This window comes from Sceloporus occidentalis, unplaced genomic scaffold (assembly GCF_023333645.1).
Source record: "Sceloporus occidentalis isolate IW3139 unplaced genomic scaffold, rSceOcc1.0.p SCAF_4, whole genome shotgun sequence".
Classification (NCBI taxonomy): Eukaryota; Metazoa; Chordata; class Lepidosauria; order Squamata; family Phrynosomatidae; genus Sceloporus; species Sceloporus occidentalis.
The window spans coordinates 179,603,834-179,631,503 of record NW_028316984.1 but is presented as its reverse complement, the minus strand read 5'-3'; the positions used below and the strand labels follow the sequence as shown (position 1 = coordinate 179,631,503).

Here is a 27,670-nt window from a genome sequence, read left to right as displayed (position 1 = left end):
CACCGATGTCATGCTGACATCACGCCACCCGACCAACCACATGTTTAGCTGCAGAAAGAGCCAAATAGCTGCAGATAAATGTTTATTTTTAATTTTTGTATTCAATGTTTTAACCTTGTATTTTTTAATATATTGTAAACCACCTTAAATCCCACTGAGGGAGAAAGGCGGGATATAAATCTTGGAAATATAAATAAATAAAAGCCACTGCTGCAGCTAGTGCACCATTCCCGCAGTACACAAAGAAGCCACTTTTGCAGCTTCTTTTTGCGCCACGGAACTTCCAGGTCGGAAGCATGGTGTGCGTTTGCCACATCCTGAACCCAGGGCTTCCAGGGGTTCTGCGGCGCTGCCTCTTAGCGGCAGTGTGCCAAGCCCCTTAATTATGTAATTAATTGAGAGTGCATATTATACCAATTCTAGTATGAAAGCAAAACTATAGGACACAAGCAAATTATGCTATCTGTCTGTAAAAGAAAGAAAGAAATTTAATGTGATTAGACATAGCCTGCATTCAGTACTTCACCTACAGACTGCCCAGGCAATGGCAGTTTGTGCATTTACTAAAAAACATTTAATGGAGGTAGCCATCCCCACCCCCCACCCCCAATACATCCTCCACAGAAATGGCAGTAGCTGTAATGCTGGTGCATCATGCTGGAGTAACCACACTGGTTTGGGCAGCAGTGACAGAAGGGAAAAAAATCGTGGGCACTGTGACCATGGAGGAAATAAGGCACTAAAGAAACAGGGTGATTGAAGCTGTCAGATTTTGTCTGCTTTCTCTCATGACTGCTGTGTGACCCTGGAAAAAGTGCAACACTAGCATGATATACCAAGAGGATTGTGTACGCAATGATATAGTGTACCACCACTCCTGATGAGGAAGCTGGTGAACTTTGAAAACTTGCATGGTGTGTTTTGAGCCTTTTTGGTTGGCCTAACTAAGGTATTTTGGACTTGGTTATATTTTGTTGTTTTGTCAACACCTGGAAATACCAGTTTAACAATATCCATGATCTCATTTGCAATTACAGTATACTGTTCCTGGGATATAGAGGAAGGAGTACATTAATGTATTATAGAGACCCATTAAAGTATTATACAGAAAGACATGACAGTCAAAAATGGAAAACTGTTTTACCTTCACTATTTCACCAAGCTTTTGTATCGATTCATCCACTGCAATTAGATAATGAGTTCTTGGTCTGTGATCTGCTACATTCTGTAACACTCTGCAAGAGGACAAAGAAAAGCCACAATTGTAAGTAAAACTCATTCATGTAATATGCAATGATTACACAGAATACAGTGACTGAAATCCTGTTGGAGGGAAAAGGCAAGAGAAATAGGGCAGGTGTAGGTTCAGCAGCCAGGAAGGCACGAAGTCATTGGAGAAATAGCCACCTTAGACCTGGCATATTTCTCTTGCCTTTCTTACTACCACTGCACAACCTTCAAAATCTTGAAGAATGTGATACTTCTAAAATAGTTGCACCAACAGGATTCCAGACATTAAACAGAAGTGAGGTGGAGCTCATTTTGGTTGCTTTCCCTTTTTTCTAGCAGTTCCCTGTAAATTAGCTCCACGGTCTCAAGCTATAGGCACATTGCAGAATTAAATCAATGAAATACAATTTTAACTGTCATGACTTTATCCTACAGATTCCTGGGATTTGTAGTTTGGTGAGGTATTCAGGCTGGTCTGTCAGAGAGCTCTGATGCCTCACCAAACTGCAAATCCCAGGATTCTGTAGGATAGAGTCATGGCAATTAAAATGGTATCTAACTGATTGAATTCTGCAGTATGGCTATACCTTTAGAAAACTGGCTATAACAATTGTGATGGAACCCCACTCAGGCTGACCCCAGAGTTTTAACCCTTAGGTTCCTATGAACCTAAACAGTGAAGAGTAATTGTAACAAATGTTAAACAAAATAATATTATGCTCATTCCACACACAGTACATGGTAACACTTCAGTATCAAACAAAATGGTATGTCTTCCTGAACTCCTTCCACATTCTCAGCTACCCAAAACCCTATTCAGATCTCCTCCATTCCCCTCTTCCTCATTGGTCCCTACCCAACTCTATTTCTAACTGGCCCTAGCTCATTTTATACCAGGCTGTATCTCTGTCTCTGATTGGTCCTATTTCTGTTTCCCATTCACCCTAATTAACTGTTTTACAGACAAGACTATAAAATGCATCCTTTCCCTCATAGCCCCCTCCCATGAGCTGTGATGGCTGGTTCTATTCAACTTTGCCTAGCTTCTCACTTCTCACTTATATTTAAAACTCAGCTACAGACATCTTAAAGAAGTATGTTGTCTAGTGCTACACAGAAATGCTTCAAGAAATTGAGATTTTGGTGTCATTAAGAAGAGAGAAGCCTGCATGAATTGTGCAATTAATTATATTAGATAAGAATTTTACTATTTATCCTGGAACATTGCTCCCCTATTTAGCATCAACTTGCCCATATGACCTTAAGACCCCTTTAACTAAACATAAACTGAATACTTTGCATCTAATTAAAGTCAAATGACAATATGATGGCGTATCCAATACAGATAGACAGTGCCCATATAGATGTATAAAGATGGAAGATTTATGCCAAGATTTATGTCATTTTTATTAAGAGAAACGGATTACTGTGTATCCTGTTGAACAGCCAAAGTACAGTACATCAAAGGGCGAAACAGACGGCCTTGAAGGGGCAGCGTGATGCTACCCCTGAGAGAGCCGGAATGGGACCGCAGCAACCACACGCTGCGTCCCCAATCCAGCCAGCTTCTGCCCTAAATAGGAGTGGAAAAAGTCACCTCTTATTTGGGGTGGAAAAAAGCTGCCCCTTCACCTCTAGAGTTGGCTTTTCACCGGCTCTGGGGCAAGTGGCATCTGAATGCCACACACCCCAGTCACTGGAAGTCAGCCAACATGTAATCACTAGTGCGGCTTCTGGGCAACTCAGGGCATGGTGTGTTTAAACACTATGTCCCCAAGCCAGCTAGAAGCTAGCTTTACCGGGCTGTCTGCTACGGCCCCAAGTTAGCCTTGATAGAAATACTTCTAACTTGTCTGGTGACAAGATATAATCTCAACCTATTTTGCATGTTTTTATTAACAAATCAATTTTATCTTAATTATGTTTGAATATGAGATCTGTTTGTTTTTATGGATGCAAGCAAAAGTCTGTTTGGCTAACCTGACTTGAGTTGAGGGGTACTTACGCCGCTAAGTCAACAATGTGAATGGTTGGAATAAAATTTCGTCCATCTCCATAACATGGTATAACAGGCACCTCACCAAGCCAAGACAACTGAAAATAATTACATAGTAACTGTAACTTTAGAATGATTTAGGAGGAATAATTCCCTCAAGAACTGTCAATTTATTGTCATATTTTATACAATCACAATTGCGCAAATATACAGTTTTTTCACATACATAGGAATAGCAGTATATAAATAAAACATATTATTATTATTATTATTATTAAAATGATAAGATAAAATTCACAAAGGTGAAAGTATTTTCTCAGTGCTTAATGGCAAACCTCATATTCCAGAAAACTATCTGCATGGATTTGTCTGAGCAATATAACAGAGAACATACTATGAAGCTATTCTGATTAGGGGAGTCAGAATTTGGAAAAGTTACTTTTGGGACTACAACTGTCCAGAATTCCCAGGCATCATGGTCATGGGGAATTGTGGAGAGTAGCAGTCCAAAAAAGCAATTTTAAAAAGTTCTACAAGAGATCATTGCTTATAGTTATGCTATTGATTATGCTATGCTATTGACTAGGGCACAATTATTTTTATGAACCTTAGAAGACAGACTGACAGCGTAGCTACCATGACTATGAGTGTAATAGGTCCAGTGCAGAGTCCAAGTCTGAGGATGGCCCTGACACAAATGCCCTCTGGGTGGCCTCCTCCACAAAGTAGACACTGATGGGCTTACATGATGATGGTGGCAGCACCATTCTGATCAGTTGGGTCTGAATGCCATTTTAATTTCCATCGGTGCCAATAATACAGTATTATTCCAGGCACTGTGGGAAATTAAACAGTCAGCTAGATTTAGCTTACCAGCTGTGCCTGAATCATCAAGCTGGTTTTTATAAGCCAAGGCAAAAATCAGCAGGGGATCCCGCATGGTATAGTGGTTTGACTGTTGGACTAGGACTTTAATAAACCAGGATTCAAAACACTGCTCAGTCATGGAAACCCAATGGGTGACTTTGAGAAAGTCACACTCTCAACCTCAAAGGAAGGCAATGACTCTCTCTAAACAAATCTTGCCAGGAAAACTCATGACAGGTTTGCCTTTGGGTCACCATAAGTTGGAAATGACTTGAAAACACACAACAACAACAAATCAGCAACAGATCCTGAATCTGCCTAAAGATGCAAGTCATGCTTGGACCAGCTTAGCAAATCACAGCCAGTAATTCTTAGTGCCTTTTCATGCCTTCCAAATAGGCAGATTTAAGCCCTGCTGTTACCATGGAATGAATTGTAATTGTAATTGAATTTCACATTCTGCCTGTCATGAAATAACTGTATGGTAAATGTCACAGTTGCTCAATTTCATCTATAAATTGAAAACAAGATATTGATCTTCATCATGAAGGTACCTTCAAAATGTATCCTGGAAGTAGAATAAGGACTAGCCCTAGCAAATAAAGATTGCTGAATGATACACAACATTGTTTTGGTCTCAGGTTTTTAAGGAATCATAGGAAGGTGGCAACATGCAGTGGAATCACTAGGGTTGGCATCACTCAATGCCGTAACTCATGGCGTCACCCCCCCATGACCTCATCCCATCCCATCCCATACAGAATCCTTAGTAATGTTTTTTGTACTAATGTTACTCATAAATCATGATTCATTGAATGTAATGGTTATGACTTAAACCTGTGTGACTACGGCCTGTTACAGACAGCCAAAATAAAGCTGCTTCGAGTCACAGTGGAGGTATGGTGTTTCAATGATGCATGCATCCTAAGAGTCCAGAAGTCACACCAAAGCCACACTCCAGCCCTAAGGACTGGAAGGTGGCTTTGGTGCAGCTTCTGGACTCTTAGGATGCATGCATCATTGAAACACCATACCTCCACTGTGACTCGAAGCAGCTTTATTTTGGCCTGTCTGTAACAGGCCTTAAACAACTAGCAAAATTAAAATTATACCTGTCTACCTGTTTTTCTACTATTCAATATTTCCCCTTCTCTTTGTGATTAGTTGTGCGCCTTTCCCTCTTTTCTTTTTTCTCTTGCCTCAGTTTGTCTCCCTTGCATGCAGCACCTTAAGGTCAAAGTTATGAATTGAACCTCAGGTGGATAATCTTCTGGTGAGGAGACAGAAAATAATATGAGAAAAGAGGAAGAAGAAAGTGGACAGTTGGTAGAGAGTTCAAATTTAATGTTGTTGTTGTTGTTGTTGTGTGCCTTCAAGTCATTTCCGACTAATAGTGAGAGTCTATTGCTGAGCAGGGATTAGAGCCCTGGTCTCAAAGTTGTAGTCCAACGTTCAAACTACTACACCATGCTGGCTCAAATTTAATAAATGAGCATACTGAGACGGCTGTTTGCAGACAAATTACCATATCTTGAATGAACTTGCCTTAAAAAAGTAGTGTAGAAGTTTTTCTTCGGCTCCATACTGAATACCTGAAGCAACAACATAGGTAGCAAATTTGATTTTGTTCTGTGGAAGATAAAGAATACACCATTGTTAGAAACTTTCTGTAGCACTGCAATCTTAATTTAATACATTGCCTGCATAACAATTGTGTGAGCATCTTTTAAACTGAACAGTAGGGGAAAACAAAAGTTGCTGGGAAACATCCACTTTGGGATAAAAATGAAAATGTTTCTGATTATCCAAATGTGGATAGACTGGAAATAGCTCATGACCAGGCAGTAAATTGAAATTGTCTAAGGGTCTAAATTGAAAATGTCTGCACAAAAAATATTGAAAGAGGTATAGATGTTTATGTGCATAGCTTGAAGCCTCTGAGCCAAAATGGAAGAATTGAAGTGCTAGGTTTTAAGGGAAAGAATACATATAGTCACTAGCATCACTGGGGTTAATGTGAGAGGCAGACTGCACCGGGTGACACCGCAGAGAGGACTGTCACCCAGTGGGGTGGTACATTCAGAGAGACTGGCATGGCTACTGGGCATACAAGAAAGGGCGCTTTCCCACTTGCCCAGCAGCCACATATGACCCTAAACAGCCTCTCCAGAAGCCGCACCACCACCTTCAGTAGCATCAGCTACTGGGGGGGTGGCAATGCGTTCAGGGTCTGGCGCAGCTACTCAAAGAACCAACTGGCAGGTGAGGGAGGAGGGCAAGGTAATGGTGGAGGCAGAAAATTGCCCCCTGGAATAAAAAGGGACACAGGGAATATCCATGAAGCTCCAAATGTCCCCTCCTGGTGACCAAATTGCTAAATTAGTGGTGTACAATCATAAGTTGAGGGATGAGATCAAAGGATACATCTGCCCACTGTGTGAGAAGCCTGTTTTTAAAGGGCAAGAAGCTTTGTCTTTAAATGAAGAAAATAAAGCTCCAGGGTCAACTTAAAAGAAGCATTAAACTTGATGGTGAGAGGTCTGTGTACATGGATGAAAACAGTGAGCACAACGCTATTAAAGTAATTTAGATGTCAGTCATAAAGCATGAGGAAATTCCAAGAGAATCCTATTTGACTTCAAAGTATGTAACTTATCTAAAATAAGAAAAAAAGTTAAAAAAACAAATTGAAGGGAAAGCTGAAACAATAAAACTTGATTAAGAGAATGCATACAGAGAAGTACTAAGTCAAAGAGGAAGTCTTGCCTAAATCAAATGAACTTAAAGGAACACAAGCTGGCACAAAGGAAATGCAAGCAGAAGATCATGAATGCAAAAATGGATTTTGAGGAACATATCACTAACAGCATCAAAATCCGCAACAAAAAATTCTTTAAATGTATTAGGAGCAGGAAGGTAACCAGGGAGGCAGTTGGACCAGTGGTTACAATTAAATTAAAGGAGCTCTGAAGAGGACTGCAAAGAAATGAATGGTTTTCATCTCTCTTCACTGGAAAGTGTTATGCATAATAAATATTATTAAGCTTATTGAAAGGAAGTGTTAACATGAGAATTCCTACATTGCTAACAGTTTAGAGATCTTTAAAATTTTCACTAAAAATATAGTCTGGTATGAACCAATAGGCAGTGATGGGAAACAAGAGATGGAAAGTGCAGTTGTATTCACCTTCGCAGCTGGCCTTTATAGTTTCAGAGGGAAAATGAAACAAATTAAGAAACCTATTTATTTTAATCCCAGACTTATTTACTTGGTTCCTCTCTCTACTGAATGGCAGCAATAAAGCCTTAGGCACTATGTTAAAGAAACTGGAAAAGTGTGGTTTCCCCAGCCTAGGTGTTTCTTGAAGATGGCAGTCTATTGCACAGGGCTCTGCACATCTTTTGTCATTGATCCTATCTGTTTCCATTGTAATCTTTGAAGCATTGCTACAGAACACATAAATGAAGGTTCAAAGAGTGAGGGAAAGAATTCTAGGGCAGATGTCACAGCTGCCATGATGGCCTGACCACGTTCCTTCCTGGCCAGAAATCTATGCTATGGGACAAAACCCATTTCCTATCATACAAAAGAGAACTCCAGTTGCCCCAACTGATTGCTTTTTTAGCTTTCTTCTTACAACTTCCCTTCCTCATCCCTTGCCACAGGCACTGTTTACAAAGAATTACTTGAGGGACAAACAGCTTGAGCAGGTTTGTAGGTTCCATGCCACATTACAGGAGAGCATCTAAAATACCTCTTTTGTTTAAACTGATTGCAGCAACATGCTTTTGTGCCTCAGAAAAGGACAGAAGCAAGTCTTTAAATCTCTATTCCTGCTTGTCCACTATTACAAAGACAATGAAAGAGCTAAATGCTCAACTGGCAAGAGCAAGGAAAGTGCTGTGTCCATTGAAACTAAAAGTTGTGTGGACTTTGCTACACTTATTTCTTCACAGGATCAGGCAGTTATTGCTGGAAGTGGGGAAAGGTGGAACTACATTTGCACAAGCAGCTATGTGCCTACAGAAGAGGTACAGATAGGTAGTTAAGTTTCCTTTGTGTATTTCCTCTTGTTTTGCCTTCATTTAAACCTGACATCAACAGATATTACCTCACTTTCTCTCACCTCTCCTTTCTCAGTTGTCTCTGCCTCAGCTAACCTCATCCTCTTCTAGCTATCACACATGTGAATTCCTTTATAAGGATTTTCACTTTACTTAAGATTTATATTTGATACTAGCTTTACCCAGCCACACATTGCTGTGGCTCAGTCTGGTTAAGTGGAAAAGAAAGAAAAGAGAAAGCGCACGTTTCTGAAATACTGTATTTAATTTCACAATGCTTGTGGGTATACAATATTTTTTGTTGTTCCATTGTCTGTGTAGATATAGAGATTGTCTGGTTTGCTGACTCTAGAACACGCAACATATAACTGTCTATGTGAGAATCAGAGAATCATAGAAACAATCTGTGTCTAGATATAAACCTCACAATTCTAAAGATTGGCCCTGAGCTTTGTTGTTTTATATGTATATAAAAACATGCGTGTATTCGAATGGAATGTTGTGTCAAAATTTCAAAGCAATCGGTGAAGAACTTTCAGAGATTTAAGATTTTGAACAAATGAACATTTACATTTTTATTTATATAGAAAGAAAGATAGAAGACAAATTCCAAGCAGCCAGCTTCTACACACAGCCAACAGTAATGTTACATGTTACCTTCTCTTGTTTTAAGATGGAAATAATTCATACTGTTCTTTAACATCTGCCTCTGTGTCAGTAAGGTGTACTCTGTGAATTGCTCCTCAGAGTGAGAGACATCATCATAAAATTAATATTAATTTGTTGTGTATGTAATAAGGCCAGTATCTTTTCTATTAAAAGTGCATAAAATTAATTTTCCAGTAATACTTACATTTTTGCCAAGTTTTATAATAGTCTTTTCTGCATTGATGTGCTCTATAAAGTTTGGATGTGGTTTCCTTCGACGATAATCTTCTTCAGTGAAAGGTATTTCAGGATCTTCCTGGATGTTGTGGAATGGTGATAATGAGGAGGGAAAGTGAGCAGGAACAAAAACATATTCATTTTAGTAAGAAATTTTCAAATTATTCAATTTTTATTTTGAGCAAATAAAAGGAGATAAGGTCATTTTGATATCCCTCCTAACATTAATGGTAAAGGTAGTCCCTTGACATGAATGTCTAGCCATAACCGACTATAGGGGGCAGTGCTCATCCCCATTACTAAGCCAAACAGCCAGCATTGTCTGAAGACAACTAAGGTGGTCATGTGGCAAGCATGACTTCACTGAACAATGTTACCTTCCCATTGAAGTGGTACCTGTTTATCTACTTGCATTTGCATGCTTTCGAATTGCTAGGTTGGCAGAAGCTGGGACTATTGACAAAAGCTGGGACTAGTGACAGCACACCCCATCATGCAGCACTCAGGCCTCAAACTGCCAACCTTCTGACCTTATTATGATCGTCAGAATTGGTTTCTCTAACCATTAAGCCACCACATCCCACTTCTTAACATTAGCAAGTAGTTATTTTTTATTTCTTCCCTTTTTAATATATATTCTTCAAAATGTTTTTAATTCTACATAGAATTTAATTACTTTTTATAGTAACTTTTTGCATGTACTTACCTTTTTTTAAAAAAAAATACCTTTAGTCCCAGTTCTGGTAAAAAATGTGATGATGACGATGGTAATAACCACCACCACAACAACTACAATTGAAAGCCCAGCTTTGTGTGCTATAACAAAGCTGTTCTGTTTTTAAAAAGGAAGAGACGGAAACACTGAAACGTTAACAGTGAGAACCAGGAGAATTCAGAGAAATGAGACTGCATCACACATTCTCAAACCAAAGATTTTGGAACTCAAATCACATAAGCAAAGGTTCATTTGCTACAATTATAGTCAATAATTTATTCATTCCCGCCCACCATCCACCCCCACTACTCACTGGATCAAGAGGCTTGCTTCGTGCCCATGTCATAATTGTTGATAGTAGAATGAACACTTTCTGCTTTTCAAAGTTGACTGATTCTTCATTTAACACTGTGTAATCATATAAGAGTAGAGATGCTAATCTAAACAGACAATTTATATTATCTATTTACATAATTTTGGGTCAGTGTTCTGGTGGGGGAAATCCCAGTACAGGGTCAGTGTTATATAGAAAGTATCTTAATCCAGGAGTTGGAAGATGTTGGTTTAAGGGGAACCATTTTGGTTTTGTCACTAAAATCCAGACACACAACAACTACAGGGAAATGCAAAATAATGACTGTGGATTGAGTACAAGAGCAGAGCAAGGTTAAAAACGTGACAGAGGTTAGGGCCAATTACCTAGTATACACAGAGGATCAGCAAAAAAAAACAAAAAAAAAACCAAACCCACCCACAGCCCTGAATATTCAAAAGCAAATCTACATTTGATTTAGTACAGATAAACAATTATTAGCTCCAAAACATATTGCAAAAATAATCCAGTTTGATACCACTTTAACTGCCCTGGCTCAGTGCTAGGGAATCCTGGAAATTGTATTTTATTGTGGCACCAGAGCTCTGTGCCAGACAAGGCTAAATGTTTCACAAAACTACAGTTCCCAGTATTCCCTTGCATTGAGCCAGAGCAGTTAAAGTGGTCTCAAACTGGATTATTTATGTACTGTGTTTTGGACCTGGGGTGTTATTTTCTAAAAATGATTTGTTATAGAAATTATTACAAGACCTCTATTTTTTTAAAAAAAAATCAATCAAATTAGTAACGTGCTACGTTGCTTCTTAATTTTTCAGTATGTAGACACACCCTAGGACTGATAAGCAAAGAATGCAAAACATGAAAAAAATCTGCTCAAAATGTCTCTAAGGAAATTAAAAAAAACTTTAAAAAGTAAATAGAAAATGATACTCATTACACACATGTCAATTTTTAAAAACACTGTTCCTATGTGTTATGCTGCTTTTAAAATATGACCATATTACATCCTCATTGCTCCAAAAAGTAACCAGTTACTTTCAGACTCTGTGGACTCTAACACAAAACTATAAAACTGGACAGTAGAGGTTCATAAAGAACTTCTTTATGTTAACCAACTGATACACACAATTTACAGGAGAAGAACAAGGCTAAGCAGGAATTGAGCTGTATGTCAGTAAGGAACTGTCAAAGAATATTTATACTTGCAGTTATAGCAGCAATTTTTAAACTACTGCAAAACAGAACTATATGGAGATAGACCACAAACCATTCAAAAATCTACCAGTGTATCCCAGTTATCCAGCTTTGTCTTAATGTAGACACACAGACTTTTAGACACATACCAGGATTTCTCACCTTTACTTTTCACAGTCTCACTCTGTCATGCTGGTATTGATCTTTCAGAAACTGTCCTGCATAACTACCATTGGATGGGAGGAAGTCCATCCAATGGATACAACTTTTACACCAAGGGTGGGAAACATATGGACTACTGGATTTTGTTTTACTAGAACTCCCATTATTCCTTAGCACTGATCATGTGGTGAAGTCGAAGGCGTTCATGGCTGGCATCCACAGTTTTTTATGGGTTTTTCAGGCTATGGTCATGTTCTAGAAGAGTTTATTCCTGACGTTTCACCAGCATCTGTGGCTGGCTTCTTCAGAGAAATAACTGATCATGTTATTTATGATGATAGGAAGCAGCATAACATTGTTTAACACAGACAGACCAATCTAGCTAGAAAGTTTCTATGTCTGTATCCCTCACTAGATGAGGAACTGCAGGTGCAAATACAAAGGTCAAGGAGGTCCAGGGTTCCTACAGTTCAACTTTTAGTATTATGCACATGTCCCTGTTAGACGATCTTTGGAAGGGTATACAAAGGGTATGGGTTTACTCAACACAGAGCCACCAATCAAATGGATGATCAGTAAAAATACACATATTTGATAAGGCCACCACCCCTGACTGCTAAACATGCAACACAGTCAGTTTTAGCCACGGTCTTTTTGATTAGGTCACACATGTGAACATAAACTGTAAGATAAATCATCAAAATTTCAGATTAGATATTTTTGAGATGCACAAGCCAAGTGTGCCTATGCAACCTGATGAGAACTAGAAAAGTCATCTTGGCAAACATGCACACAGCTGGGATGACTTAATTTGCAGATGTTAGCTAAATACTCACTCGTATATCTGCTCCCCAAACTCATACAGGTGAGAGGAGAGAGATTTCTCCAAGATCACCAAGAATTTTCATGGCTGAGAGAGGTGAACTCAGTTCATTGTAGTTCAGATGAACCAAACTACATCAAACATCCTCTTTCCAAAGCCAATGGATGAAGAATTCTCCATACCTATTCTAGATAAAGAAGAAAATATACTGACCGGTGGCTGCCCAGGTTGCTTCTTCAATTTGTTTTGCATCTTCAGTGATGTTATAAATAATTATGTCACATTCTAACATGCGAGCGAACAGCTCATCTCGAGATGCTGTCTAAAAACAAAACAAAAATGCTGTTAAGGAGGAATTAACTTTCCTCCATGTTGTAATTCTGTTTACAATCTCTACTTTCAGACTTCTAGTAGCCCTAGGATACTCATGAATTAAGGTTGTACTATCATTTAATATATAAATAAACAAACAAATATAAACAAAATGGCTAGAAATATAAACAAAGAGGCTAGAATTTTCTCTCTGACATACTACTTTTGAAAATGAAGCAATGGTGTAAAAGCAAATTCAGACAGGGCCTTTCCCATACCACGTTTGACATAATAAAAGTCTTGTGAAAACTAAAGCACGCACATGGCCTGCACAAGTTATGAAATGGCTCTCAAATATAATTAGAAACTTAGAAAACTTTACACTAAAGACCATTTCAATGGTTCCTGGAAAACAGAAACTGACACAGAACACACAATGTTCCTGTTGAAATGGTTTCACTGGCTGCCAGTTCGTTTCTGGGCACAATTCAAAGTGCTGGTTATGACCTATAAAGCCCTCTATGGTTCAGGTCCAGGTTATTTGGCAGACCGTATCTCCCTGTAAGAGCCGGCCTGGGCCCTGAGATCATCAGGAGAGGCCCTTCTGTCAGTTCTATCACCATCGCAAGCATGGTTAGTGGAGACACAAGACAAGGCCTTCTCAATGGCTGCCCCTAGACTGTGGAACTCCCTTCCCTGGGAGAGCAGAATGGCTCCTTTCTTGTTGTCCTTCCGCCAGCAGGATAAGATCTTCTTGTTCAGACAGGCATTTTTAAAGAACAGGCTGCGGTACTGTATTGTTTTAAAGTGTTTTAAACACTTTTATCTTTCTAAACTGTATTTTATTCTTTTAACATGCCATCTGTTTTAAAATAATTTAATTCTGTTTTAATGTATCATTTTGGTATGTTTCAATTGTACTGTCTTTTAATATTGTAAGCCACTTTGAGTCCCACTTTTGGGGAAATGGTGAGATACAAATAAATATAACTAAAATGATAATGATAATTTAATCATAATCTCAGTTTATTTCAGAGCTCTTTACAAATCAGTATTTTTGGACCTCCAGGTGCTGCTAGACTGCAACTCTGATCAGCTTCAGGCAGGCCTGTGTTAAAATATGCTGTGACCTACAACTATTGTGCTGTCTGAACTGGCCAGGATACTCCAGGGGCAGCCCAAAGTATCAGTATTCTATTCTACCTAATCCTGGGATTTGTAGTTTGGTGAGGAACCAGAGCTCTCTGACAGACCAGGCTGAATGCCTCACCTAACTACAAATCCCAGGATTCCACAGAATGGAGCCATAGTAGTTAAAGTTATGTCAAACTGCTTTAATTCTGCAGTCCATATACACCCATGAACTGCTAAAAAGGGAATAAATGGATCGTAGAAGAAATCAAGATTGAGCCCTCCCTAGAAGCCAAGACGACTAAACTGAGTACATTGGCCTTATCACGTGAAGACATGACCCACTAGAAAGAACAATAGTGCTTGGTAAGGTAGAAAGCAGTAGAAAAGGAGGAAGAACATATTCTAGATGGATGGATTCAGTCAAGCAAGCTCTGAGTCTGCAAGGCCTGAACAGGGCTATTGATAATAGGGTGACTTGGAGGTCTCTCATTCATAGGGTCATCAGTCGAAGTTGACTTGATGACAATTAATAGTAACAGCCCATGCTCCAGGTTCCCACTGCAATTTTTGCTTACTTTTTAAAAGGATCACATGTAGGGTTCCTAATAAAAGTAAAAGAAGAAAGTGCAAATGCAGGCTTACTCTTGAACATAAAACAAACAATAATGACCACAGAGGAGCTACATAAATCCAGCCTAGATAATGAGAAAATCTACCCTCTGCTCTACTCCGCATCCTCTTTCTGTCTAGAATCAAATAGTCCAGATTTAATGTTTCTTATCCCATCTGTCTCAATAAAGGATACAGAATAATCCTGCCATTTCACCTTGATCTGGGAACAGCACCTTTAACTAAGATTTCTGTCTTAAGAAAAATATGTGGTCTCTTCCAACTCTCTGATTCTATGATAATTACAAACTGTGAGCAATTGTGGTTAGTGCTCAGTAGATCACACTTAATATCACTAGGGACTGTCCCTGTGACTCAGGGGCGAAACAGAGTGCCCCTTTACGCCACCGTCTGGGCAGCTTCAGAGTGTGGCGTTTTGACACCGCAAGCTCTGAAGCCGCCCGGAAGCTGGCTTCCAGCTGCCCAGACATGGGCCAGCTTCTGGGCGTCTTGGGGGCATGGCAGTTACATGCCGCAAGCTCCCAACATACCGGGAAGCTGCTGCAGGGCTGCTGAAGTGCTGCTAAAGGTGACTTTTCCTTGGCCAAAAAAGGAGCAGTTGAAAACCACTCCTTTTTTGGCTGGCGCCCCAGCAGATTAGAGCTGCAGCGTGCAGATGCCACAGTCCCAATCCATCTTTCAGCCCTCAGTTTGTGGCGTAGTAACCTCAGAGCATCCTGAACTGACAGCCTTAATCATAAGCATTTTCATCCATTATGCCTTTGCCTTATTAAAAAAATACTCCAAATATGAAAGGTTTCATAAAGCACTACATACAATATACTACCTTGTGTTGCTCTGCTATTGTTTTCTCCAGTCTGAACATGCCAAAGGTGGCCAATGGCCCTCTGCAAACTGAGCATTTCACTGGACCAACAAGATTAATAATACTCACTGTATACACTTCCACTGCAAAATCTGGCTTTTTACTTTCTGCTTCCGAAAGCGTTCCCACAACTTGGTATATTCCTTCTTTTGGTTTCGGAGGTGCAATTTCAACAGTTGATCTCCCTTCTTCATCTTCTTCTTCCTCCTCGGCAACTTCCTCCAGAGAGGCTCCGACAACAGCGCTTGCTAGATACTTAAGATGTACATAAAACCATTCATGGGGTTAAAAGGAATTCAGTTCATACTCATGTAAGTCAAGGTAATGCCCTGTTTCAGGATTTTGGTCACTTGATATGCATTCACACACATAACAAGTCATGATGCTGTTTGTGAGAACTTGTTGCAGGTCCAAAGCACACTGCAGAAATAATCCAGTCTGAGACTGGTTTAACTGCCCTGGCTCAATGGGCATGGCCTGGAAAAGGAGGGCATGGAGGACACGCCCTGAAAAAGGAGGACTTCTTCTGAAAATGGGGGCCATGTCCTGGGAAAGGAGGACGTGTCCTGGAAAAGGAGGGCATGTCTTGAAAATGGAGGACACGCCCTGAAAAAGGAGGACATGACCTGAAAAAGGGAGGCGCATCCTGGAAAAGGAGGGCATGACCTGAGAAAGGAGGACACGTCCTGGTTAAGGAGGGCATGTCTTGAAAATGGAGGACGCGTCCTTAAAATGGAGGACACGTCCTGGGGGGAAGGGGGCACGTCCTGAAAAAGGAGGGCATGTCCTGGGGAAGGAGGACACGACTTCGGAAAGGAGGACATGTCCTGGAAAAGGAGGACACGATCTGGACACGTCCTGGGGAAAGGAGGACGCCCCCCACCCACCAGTCCCTTCCCATCCCGGCCTTTCCCCTCGGCGCCCGCCATCCTCCTCCTGCTCCATCGGCTCACCTTCCCGATGTTGCGGCCGCAGTAGGAGTCCAGGTGGTTGAGGAAGATCCTCTGGCTGCGGATGATCTCCTCGGCCTCGGCCACCGCCTCCTCCTCCTCCTCCGACATGGCCGCCACCGCCGCCGAGGATGGAAGCCCAGCCGTTGCTAGGCAACCGGGCAAGAGCAGGCCGCGGCCTAGTCTCCGCCACGAAGCCCCGCTAGAGTGGCAGCCATACTGAAGAAATAACCCGGTTTGAAAGCGCTTTAACTCGTTGTCTGACTCTTCCCTATGGAATTCTGGGAGTTGGAGTTTGTTATGGGGCCCAGAGCGGAGCTCCGCTCCGCTCTGGGCCCCACAACAAACTCCAACTCCCAGAATTCCATAGCAGAGAGCCAGACAACAAGTTAAAGCGCTTTCAAACCGGATTATTTCTCCAGTATGGATGCAGTCCTTTATGGCCTTCTTAGCAGGGCTGCCAGAGTCAAAGCTGGAGAGGGCTCTTGTTTCATAGCACTGCCATGACTCTGTTATTTCAAAGTGCTTCTTCAGACATACCAGTTGTTTACAAATGTCAGCAGCACAAAGCAAAAATAATCTAGCAGCGAATCTACACAGATTTATAATTAAAACACTTTTTTCCCCTTCTGTTCAGAAGCATAGGGTTGCCATAGCTCTTTTCCGCAACATAAAGTGCTTGCGGCACCTTTGAGGCTAACTGAAAGAAAGAAGTTGGCAGCATGAGCTTTCATCGTAGACTGAAGTCTACTTCCCCAGATTAATTTATAATGGTGATAGAATAGATAGTAAATGCATCTGAGGAAGCAGACTCAAGTCTATGAAAGCATTTACTATTTAACTATGCATTTCCTATTTCTATTCTATCACTATTAGAAATGCATCTGAGGAAGTAGACCTAAGTCTATGAAAGCATGTACTATTTGCCATGTGTGTGACCTCAAGTCTGCATACGATAAACCCGCATACGCTGCAGGCATGCTGTGACAGTTGCCTTGTCTAACCCACATTTTACAAGCTTGTTTGCAAGAATGTCACGGGGAACCTTGTCAAAGGTCTTATTTAAATCGAGATATGCTATTCCCTTTGTCTACCAAACTGGTAATTTTATCAAAAAAGATCAGATTAATCTGGCATGACTTGATTCCCAGAAACCCATGTTGACTTTTTGTGAGAATGACATTGCTTTCTAAATGTTCACAGACTCTCTGTTTAATTATCTGCTCTAGAATCTTTCCTGGTATTGATGTCAGACTAACGGGATGATAATTGTTGGGATCCTCTTTTTTTCTCTTTTTGAAGGTGGGGACAACATTTGCCCTCCTCCAGTCTGCTGGGACTTCTCCTGTTCTCCAGGAGTTCTCAAAACTTATTGCCAATGGCTTTGAGATTACCTTTGCCAGTTCTTTTAATACCTTTAGATGAAGTTCATCTGGCCTTGGGACTTAAATTCATTTAGATTAACCAGGAATTCCTGCAGTTCCTCTTTACTTATTGGTGTTTGTTTCATTCCATATTGCTCTATGGCAGCTCCAGAGGAGGCAGAGCTGTCAGAAAGTGTGCAGCATTTCAGTTCAGATTGACCTGCTTTGGAACAATTTCTCCCAACTCCAAATACATCACTGAAACGTCAGGAAAAACTCTTCTAGAACACAGCCCATAGCCCAAAAAACCCACAAAAAACTATGGATGCTGGCCATGAATGCCTTTGACTTCACATAAAAAAAACCTCTCTTGCTTATTACAAAAAGTACACCAACTTGCAAATTGTTTCTATGTCTTTATTGAACTATTCAGTCTCAAAGCAATATGGCTGTATTATTCACAAAGGGTTACAAGGGGCAGAGTACATTTTGTTTTCACTGAGGTATAACTTCCATGACATGAATCCAAATTCTGAACGCACATCTACCCAATTTTCTCTGTGCATTTCACATTAATTTTAAATCAGTATACCAAAGACAGCTGGCTAGAGGAAAATGTTAGATGTTTTCACTTCTTAAAAGGCATGAAAACATTCACTTGTTCTAAAGAGATTTTACTATAGGTTATTTCAGCCATAATTATAGCAAAACTAAGACAAAACTATAATAAATGTTTCAACTAAGCTAAGTGGTCTTTCAGTCTTGGATCAGATTGTTAGGATAAACACCACTCAAGCAGCATCAGGTGTATGACATGTACATTTAAACTCACCAAGATCAGAATATTCTATTAAATTCATTGACTTTCAGGATTAGATATCAGTAATAGCTAGGAAAATGTAACATTAGATGGTCCTGCTGTGAATATATAGCTTTGTTTTTAAAACACATTTCTCTCAAGCAGACTATATTAAAAGATAACAGCAGCACTGAAAGTTAACAATTTTGTACTCAGCACTATCTATTTTTCTTACAGTCCAATTTATCAATTTCAGTCTTTGGTTTTGAACCAATTCCACACACTAGAAAAGGATACAGCACGGTTAAGAATACAAGAGATTACAGAAATACTTAGATTAGTATAGCAAATAAAGAATCAAAAATACTTTAGATATACTGTACATTATGTAAACATTCAAAATAACTGTAAATAGTTCTCTTTAGGAAACAATACAGTTTTAGCATAGCAATTCAGGATAGGGCTTTTATGAAGAATGTGGCTTTTTACTTCCTCATTTTTGTGCTTATCCCATCTGTATTTCAATTGATGAATACATTCATTATGCCTACAGTTCATCTTTTGTTTAGCATCTGAAGCTTACTACCCACAGGGTACAAATACTGAATTCTCTTGTTTAATTACTGAGAAGTACTGGGCTTAACATGTTTGTCAAACATGTACCAGGGTATGTCTTTAATTAATAGTATGTATCACACTTTCCTAGTGAATGAACAAGATCATTTCTAAATCCATGCACAAGATGCTGAGCTAAGCATGTATATTTTTAATGATTTTTTAAAAATTAGTTTAGCTATGGCAAATAGTATTTGGTTTCAATAAAACCAAGTTAGTCTTGAAACACAGTGAATCACACTACTGTGTAAATTCTGAACAGATACTACATCTAACAGATTTAATACCAAATATAGTTTTGTTGAAATTAAGTATTAAGTTAATGTCTGAGAGATTAGAACTATCATGTTCTGTCACTTTTACTAATCTGAAGAAACCAAGAACAGTAATTGTATATATTTCACTAAGTTATCTTAAAAACAGACTGGGTAATTTACTCAGAACAACAGTATCAAGAATATATTTTACAAGTTGATGCCACTGAAAGTCTCGCTGCAAGGAACAGTGAAAGCAAAGAATGCAGCTAAAGGGAATTACTCCCCTTGCCATCAGGTCTCAGTATGACCTAGAAAAAATTCTGACCAGCAGCAACTTTTTGCTAAAGCTTGTTTTGACTAGAGATTCAATCATGACTGCCCATCCCTTTTCAAAGCTTCCAATCTTTGTAGCAGTGCATTTCCAAAAGCTTCTCGATATGCTGGGCTGACGGAGTCCAACAAAGAGTAAACAGTCTCATGGTAGGGATTCTGTACACTATCATCCACCTGGTCAAAAGCATAACCAACTACCTGCAGAAGAAAAACAATATAGTTTAGAAATGAGAAGCAACTCTATACTATAAACACCTAAGTAAAGTCAAATACAGTCCCAGTGAATTGCTGGTCTATGTATTTTAAGAGAATCAGCAACCTGAAATATAAAGTTCCGTTTGCCATTAAAACTGAAGCTATGTCATGTGTAAGGAAACTAATATTTTCAATATTTGACAGGGAGGACACCTGGCTGTATCTGGAGTGGACAGTGCTGCAGTTATACACCTATGTTCTTTACAGAAAAAAGATTCATGACAGAGCGGATTGCATTGGGAAATGTTCAACAGTTCTTCTCAGTACATATGACCATCATATTAAAGAATAACACTACAGTAATTTCTTAAAATAATAAAATAATAAAAATAATTTTCTTCCTTTTTCTCCCATTATCCCCCATCTTTATCTTTATTCTACCCAGACCCTACTGTACTTGAAACTCTTATTTCATTTTAAACATAATTGTATATTAATGTTTTTAACTTCTTTTTTGGTTTAATCCCCTTTTAGCATTTAATTATGTTTTTATGTCTGGGGGGAGGGATGGGGATCTTGGAATTTTTAATGTATTCTCTTTTAACTGTATTTTGCTTTACTGTTGTAATCCGCTTGGATTCCTAGAGATTAAGAGGAATGTAAATAAATAAATAAATAATTATTATTATTAATGCACACAGGGCTTTCAACAGTAACACAGACACAGTTGTTAAATGTGTAGTGATTTCACAAGGTGCAGCTATTCAGCCCCTTCAGCACAGTGAAATGGCAAAATCTACCTACTTAAAGTCCCTCTTCTAACACAATTATTAGGCGGGCAGGAATCCCTATATTAAAAGACTGATCTTCCTACTTAAGAATCTGATGAACTCTGGTGCATTAAACATTTAATCCAATATTCCACTAGTAAAAATTTCTTCCCTTTCATACTATACCCTCCTCTTTATGCTGCCAAAATTTAGTTCTGAGGATTTCCTAGCCCCTTTGTTTTTTTTTTTTTTTTGGGGGGGGGGGTTATAAGGGACTGAAGCGAGGATTCCCTCCTTTTGGTTTTGTTGAATCTCATGATTATGCCAATAGTACACCACTGTTAGATACTGCCTTGCATCTTTCAAAACAAGTATCAGAAAATCAGAGAGGTTATCTCAGAATAAAAATAAATTAACATTGGCCTCTTCTTTAGCTCTGAAATCCCAACATCTTTTGCAAGGTCAAAAATAGGAACAGCAGATGTGCTGTTCTGTAAATAAAGGTAAACATTCTGAAACATCTGAAGTGAAACAAAACAAAACAAAACAAAAAACCTCTAAACAGCGCTGAAGTGCTTTTTTAATTTGTGGATTACCAAATGCCTGATGGCAAACACTTTTTAAAATAAAGGATCTTCATAAAAGGAACAGTTACCCTGAGTCCTGTTTCGGTGAGCTCTAGGCAATATCTGTTCCTTTCTCTAGTTTCCACATTGATGTATGCCACATCTTCTGCACATGGAAGGCTTTTAGAGACAAACATATTGCCAACAGCAAACAAGACATCATTCACAACAGCTTCTGCTTCTAATCTCATGTCCTTCACATCCGTTCCTTCAAATTCTTTGAATTCAGAATGGTCTTCAATGCCTGTGTTATTCGAAAGGTCCATGGGATTGTAGTCAGTCTCCATTCTGTGTACAAAGCAGCAATATTTAAAAAACAAAATGAAACAAAGATATAGTTAGAACTATGTTAGATAATACAAATGCTTCAAATGCACACTTTCTGGGAGTTAGTACAGTTGGCCTTCCATATCCATGGATTCCTTATCCACTGATTCAACTATCTGTGGCTTGAAAATATTTTTAAAATATCTAAATTCCCAAAAGCAAACCTTGATTTTGCCATTTTATAGAAGGGGTGCCATTTCACTATTAAGCACCCATAGATTTTGGTATCCATGGGGGATCCTGGTAACCCCAGTGGATACTAAGGGTTAGAAGGATTTAATAAAGCTATGTCCTCAAGTGAATGGACATGTTTCATTGTTAGCCAGAAAGCTCCTATCCACCCACAAAATATTACGGAAATATCAGTGTACTGATTTTGCATAAAATAGAAGAGTGGGTTACTCATAAGCCCCAAACCTATCACATTCACTGTTGTGTATACTATCTCAAAACTACTTTTTTCCCCCTCTGCAACACATTCACACTTCACTATAAATGGAAGCTAAACTGTTCCACTCCTCTTGGTGTTGGCGTGTGCCTTCAAGTCCTTTCCGACTTGTGGAAGCCCTAAGGAGAACCTATCATGGGGTTTGGTTGGCAAGATTTGCTTGGAGGAGGTTTGCCATTGCCTTCCCCTGAGGCTGAGAAAGTGTGACTTGCCCATGGTCACCCAACAGGTTTCATGGCAGAGGTGGGAATCGAACCCTGTTCGTAATTCAACACTAACTGCTACACCATACTCCCTTGTCCTCTTTTACCAATTATTTTCACCCCTCCACAAAGCCATAGTGGTTCTTCCTTATGTCAAATGAAGGGGCAGCTTTGGAACAACTGTGAGAAAACTGATCTGCCAGATCTTTTAATCAACCCATATCAAACCACCCCCTTCCTTCTGTTCAAACTACTTCTTCACCACCTGTCTATTTCTGCACTCTCTCATCAGCCTGGGAACTTTCTTCCCACTTTCCCCTGTCTCTTAGTATTGTTAAGTCTCATTCTCATACTCTCCCACTCCCATAGTCTCCATAAAGCATAAAACTGACTCCTTAGCTTGAGCATTCCACCTATTCCCCATGTACTTCCCCCCTGATAATTCATTTTCATATCAGGCCCCCACGCATCACAACTCCGACAAGGTTTCACCCTATAGGCCACCTACATAGAATCACAGATTTGGAAAAGAACTCAAGGGCCCTTCAGACGTCAAGCGCCATCCAGTTCAATCCCCTGCCATGCAGGAAGACACAATCAAAGCACCTTTGACAGATGGACATCTAGCCTTTGTTTAAAAACCTCAAAAATAAACAGACAATGGATCTCTGATTAGACAGACACTAATCCTCTTTGCATATCCTCTCACCCTGAGACCTTGCCATTCAACAACAGTACAATACACAGATTAACATGGAAATCAATTCTCCCAAGCCAGGGTCACACAGTATACATATACCTCACTCTCTTCCATTCCAGCATTCTCTGAAGATGCCAGCCACAGATGCTGGTGAAATGTCAGGAACAAACTCTTCTAGAATACGGCCACATAACCTGAAAGACCTATGCCTTTGACTTCACTCCAAAATGAGGTTTTTAAACATGAGTCTGCAAATGACAAGATGATTTCTCCCTCTCAACCCTGCAAACAAATCCCAGAGAGTAATGACTCCCTTTCAGATCTCACAATCCAAAGTTTGACATTATCTGCTACTCTCTAAAATGTGGTTCCCAAAAACAAATCATCCAGACTTCTCCTCTTCATACTAGAAGCATCTTCCCTATTTTCCGTCTTCAGCCCAACCCAATTCTAAGCTTAGATCCTTTTAGGCCACAATCCTAATAGATCCTAACACAGCAATCCGAAGCAATGCACTAGCAACTATTTCTGATGTTCCCTCGAGGCAGCAGCCATTGGCACTGTCAGGCGATAGTGTTTTATGTCCATATTGTTATTTATGTCCATGAAGAGTTTCTCTCTGCCTTCTGCAATGGGTGCACCTGCCAGGTGATAAAGGTACAGCCATAGGCCAGTTGAACAAACAGAGATGGATAAAATTCCTCTGTAGAATCAATATGGAGACAGAGATCTTGCAGCACCTTTGAGAAAGAGTGGGTTACAAATAAATATAATCATCATAATCATCATCAAGGTTTGAGCATTGGAGTATGACTCTGGAGAGCAGGGTTCGACTCCCCACTTGGCCATGGAAACACACTGGCCAACCTCGGGCAAGTCACACTCTCTCAGCCTCAAAGGCAGGCAAAGGCAAACCCACAGAGAGGTTCGAACCTCCTCTTGAGTCCACTCTCTGGGCTCCCCATGCCACACAACACCCACAAACACACCGCAACACCTCCGCACTGCAGAAATAACCCAGTTTGACACCACTTTAACTGCCATGGCCCAATGCAATGGAATCCTGTGATTTCTAGTTTGCTGTGGCCCCAGAGCTCTCTGCCAGAGAAGGCTAAATGTCCCCCAAAAGTACAATTCCCCAGAAATCCCTAGCATTGAGCCAGGGCAGTTAAAGCGGTGTCAAAGTGGGTTATTCCTGCAGTGCAGACGCAGCCCCGCTTCCGCGACGAGGTACCTACACACTCATCCATCCCCTTCTCCAGCCGCTCTTCGACCTGGACCTGCTCTGGCTGCTGCAAAGTGTCTTCCCTGCTTCTCCTTCCTTTCGCGATGGAACGTTGGAGGAGGCTCCGCCCCTCCCTCTCCCTCCTGCCCCTCCCTCCCGTCTTCCGTCACGTGACTCCAAAGTCAAAGAGTTACAGCCTAAGCAGCGGTGGCCAAGATACTACTGGTTCTCAAGCGGATTTTTTTGGGGGGGGGGGAGATAGTTTGCTCAGGTTGACCAGGAGTCCTCCTTTTAACCGATGAAGGCAATGGTTATCGCAAATGCCTTTTTTATAATTATTCTGCATGCCCTCAGAGGTGCTTTAATTGATTTACAAAAGGAAGGTGAGCCACAGAACCAGAGAGATGGAAGAGACCTCAAGGGTCATATCCAGTCCAACCCTCTTCTGCCATCACACCACTCCTGACCGATGGCCATCCAGCCCCTGTTTGAAGAGCTCCTTCCTTGGAGACTCCACCAGCACACGCTCCATGGACTGAGGCAGGAAACAACCACACAGACCGACATATACAGATTAAAAGTACAAAATGAATAAATAAACACACAACAAAGGAGGGTGATGTTGATCAACACAGAGTCACAGAGGTGTTTTGGGGGGATATTGCTATGCAAGTGTATTGTATGTAGAGTGTTTTTAATGTCGGAAGCCGCTTTGATTGTTTGATTACAAAAAGCGGGGTATAAATAAAAGTTTTGCTTATTATATTTATTTTATTCATGTATATCTCACCCTTCTCCCAAGGCGGCTTACGACATTAAAAAACACACACCATACAGTTAAAAACATACAAAAAAGAGTGAAGTTTAAATCAGTGCCGAAACCGCATTATTTCTACAGTGTAGATGCACCCAATGTGTCAAGAGATGGTCGCTGGGAAACCCGCGATGCCTTTCCTCTATATACTTTTCCATCTCGGCTTCCTCTTATAAAGACCCCATATTGCGTCACTTCCGCTCCCACTCGCTCTCCCTTCCCTCCTCCTGCTCCTCCTTTTTTCTCCATCTCGCCTTCGGAGACGCCCTCTGCGCCTGCGCGTGACGTCACGTCCGAGCGCGCTGCGCGAGCAGGGAAACGCCAAGCTGGGCTCAACAGCGCTGAGGGCAAAGAAGGGGTCCGTTGGAGAGGCCCCGCCCACTCTGGCGAAGCCCCGCCCATTCCCCCTTCACCCGTTAAAGTGGGCGTTGCGAGAAGATGGCGGCCGCTGAGTGACGAGGAGCCAGGGATGGAGGCGCTCCTCGAAGTCCTTGGGCGGCTCTTGGGGCTTGGCGCCCGCCCTGACGCAGCCACCTAGGGCTCCTTGTGCCTCCTCCCCTCCCGGGCCAGCACTGGTCTCTCTCCCCAGACCCTCTTTCCGGTGGGAGCCCGCTTTGTTTTGGCTGAACCTGGCTGCCTTCCACTCTCCACAAAGGCAGCATCCCGAGTGTTATCCCTAAATCCCCCAAGCCCTCTCCAGACACCTCCATTCTGCAGCCTCCCAGCTGGCCCTGTCTGGGCAGTTCCCACCTCCCTCGGTCCCCCTGGCTCCCTGTCCCGGATCGTGGGCCCCAGTTTCCCCTCCGCAGAGCCGCACGCCCTCCTGGCCGCCGCCGCCGCCGCCATGCCTTGGCCCTTCTCGGAGTCCATCAAGAAAAGGGCCTGCAGGTACCTGCTGCAGAGGTACTTGGGCCACTTCCTTCAAGAGAAGCTCAGCTTGGAGCAGCTCACCTTAGATCTTTACCAAGGGACGGGCTCCCTGGCACAGGTGCCCCTCGATAAATGGGTGAGTGGGGCTTTGTGTGCCTCTCCTTCCTTCCTTCCCTCCTTCCCTCCTTCCTCCCAAGTGGCAGAAGACCCTTTTTGTGTTCCGGAAGAGTTTGTTCCTGACGTTTCCCCAGCGTCTGTGGCATCTGGCATCTTCAGAGAATGCCGGCAGGGAAGAGAGAGGGGTATGGCCCTGGGCTGGGAGGAGGGATTTCCAGGCTAATCTGTGTATTGTTTACATACATACATTGTTTAAACAGACACAAACCCTCCTTGTGTATCCTCCCACCCGGAGGCCTTGCCATTCAAGGACACAACAATGCACAGATTAACATGGAAAGCACTCCTTTCTAACCAGGGTCACACACAATATATAAATATATATATATATATACACACACTCTCTCTCTCTCTCTTCCATGGCAGCTTTCTCTCAAGATGCCAGCCACGGCTGCAAAATCCTATTGAAGTTACAGATCTTTCTTTCAGCTGAAAAGCCATGCTTTCAAAAAACAAGCAAACAAAAATCCCAAATACTCTCCATGCTGTATAAGTATATATTTAACCACTGAACACTTGCAGAGTTTGCACCTTTACTTTAATAAGAATTCACTATTCAGACTGATGGGACTGCAAGAATAGCAGGCTAATCATCTTGGTGATGTTTCCCTGTTTAATTAATATGCTTTTGTCATATTCCCCTGTTTAACTAATACATTTCTGATGGAATTCATTCAAGCTCTATGACCATTGTTGTTGTTTTTGTAGTTTTGTTGGGGGGAATGCACTTGCTTGCACATTGGCTAACGGTCAATGCAGTCCATTAAAAAAAACCTTTTGTCACTTTCTTCTCTCATCACCCAACATTTTTGACCTAGGGTCTGTCTGCATGGGTCAAAAAGCTCATGTCCCCCCAAACCCAGCCTCACATCATCTTGTTTGGACTATGCAGGCCAAAGCCCTAGCACCAGTATTGGGCTGGATCCTGGCAGACCAGAGAAGGATCTGGTCTGATCCTGGGGTAAACAGCCCTTAATGTGAGTCAGTCTGACCCTGGAATTGCTGCAGTGTTTGCTGGAAATGGAAACTGCTCCTGTGTGCACCTTACCTTTCTGTGCCATTGCTCCTACTGGGAAGCTTACTGTCACTGTACCTGATGCAGAAATGGGGCACATGCCCATGTGGGTGCAGCCTGGAGTCAGACATGACGATGGAGAGCTTCCCAGTAGGAGCAACGATGCAGAAAGGTAACACATGCACACGGATAACAGGTCACCATGCTGGCACAGAACTTACCTGGGTGAGCACTAGGTCAAGAATAGCACAGGCTCAGTCCATACTTTCCTGGCCTGTCTGGTCAGGGCCTGAGAGAGCTTGAAGTGGGAGTTTTTCCAGGTACTCATGAGCAGTGCAGACAGTTGTGAAGGGGTGGTCTCCAGCTGCCTCTTTTACACCCAGATCGGGGGTGCAGCAACCGCATGCCATGGCCCTGATCTGGTCTTTCCAGGACGCAGAAAGGAACCACAAAAAGCGGCTCCTTTTTGCGCCCTGGAAAGGGTGAGATAGCTGTGGCGGTGCAGCTTGACGGCGCTCCTTTGGTGCTGTGTCATGTGCATGCAGCGCCAGAGGAGTGCCATGACACTGCATGGTGTGGCGCACAGCATCATGCCACCCTAGGGGCAGAGCCAGGGTATGCGTCATGTAGATGCTATGTCCACCCCCAACCTGGCCTATAAGGCTGGTGTGTTCAAGGGGTTAGCTATTTTATTCAAGAATGAAATTGTGAAAATATGTTTGTAAGAATGTGTTATTGGTTGCTACAGCTTAGATTTAATTTTGAGAGCC

The 27,670-nt window shown here is 41.3% G+C and overlaps 3 protein-coding genes across 6 annotated transcripts in view; 1 reads left to right on the top strand and 2 right to left on the bottom strand.

Moving 5' to 3' along the window:
* Positions 1-16,337, bottom strand: part of LOC149315096 (adenylate kinase 7-like) — a 35,813-nt gene extending 19,476 nt beyond the window's left edge. Inside the window, exons 1-8 of the mRNA XM_089522484.1 lie at positions 16,166-16,337; positions 15,282-15,467; positions 12,485-12,593; positions 10,072-10,166; positions 9,012-9,122; positions 5,639-5,722; positions 3,236-3,324; positions 1,145-1,235 (exon numbers count right to left, since the gene is read on the bottom strand). Of these exons, the coding sequence (XP_089378610.1) occupies positions 1,145-1,235; positions 3,236-3,324; positions 5,639-5,722; positions 9,012-9,122; positions 10,072-10,166; positions 12,485-12,593; positions 15,282-15,467; positions 16,166-16,273 (873 nt within the window). The 5' untranslated portion in view covers positions 16,274-16,337. The remainder of the gene's footprint in view (positions 1-1,144; positions 1,236-3,235; positions 3,325-5,638; positions 5,723-9,011; positions 9,123-10,071; positions 10,167-12,484; positions 12,594-15,281; positions 15,468-16,165) is intronic.
* A 1,585-nt stretch (positions 16,338-17,922) lies between these two features.
* Positions 17,923-24,152, bottom strand: LOC149315095 (GSK3B-interacting protein-like). 2 transcript variants are annotated; one of them, XM_089522483.1, is made up of 3 exons: positions 24,034-24,152; positions 21,151-21,409; positions 17,923-19,728 (listed from the first exon to the last, which is right to left on the bottom strand). In XM_089522483.1, the coding sequence occupies exons 2-3, from the start codon at positions 21,406-21,408 to the stop codon at positions 19,567-19,569; spliced, it is 420 nt and encodes a 139-aa protein (XP_089378609.1). In that variant the 5' UTR covers position 21,409; positions 24,034-24,152; the 3' UTR covers positions 17,923-19,566. The 2 variants fall into 2 exon arrangements, with proteins under 2 accessions (XP_089378609.1, XP_089378608.1); XM_089522482.1 differs by having other exon boundaries at positions 24,038-24,152.
* A 1,064-nt stretch (positions 24,153-25,216) lies between these two features.
* LOC149315094 (autophagy-related protein 2 homolog B-like) overlaps positions 25,217-27,670 on the top strand; it is a 66,995-nt gene continuing 64,541 nt past the window's right edge. For 2 of the 3 annotated variants that reach the window (XM_089522479.1, XM_089522478.1), the window contains exon 1: positions 25,218-25,844. In XM_089522479.1, the coding sequence (XP_089378605.1) occupies positions 25,683-25,844 (162 nt within the window). In that variant the 5' untranslated portion in view covers positions 25,218-25,682. Of the gene's footprint in view, positions 25,845-27,670 lie in introns of all 3 variants that reach the window. The other variant, XM_089522480.1, reaches the window with a different exon arrangement.

Coding starts and splice junctions, on each gene's coding strand:
- LOC149315095 (XM_089522482.1), bottom strand. Junction 19,729..21,150: donor TCACCGAAACAGGACTCAGG/GTAACTGTTCCT, acceptor TTTCTTCTGCAG/GTAGTTGGTTATGCTTTTGA.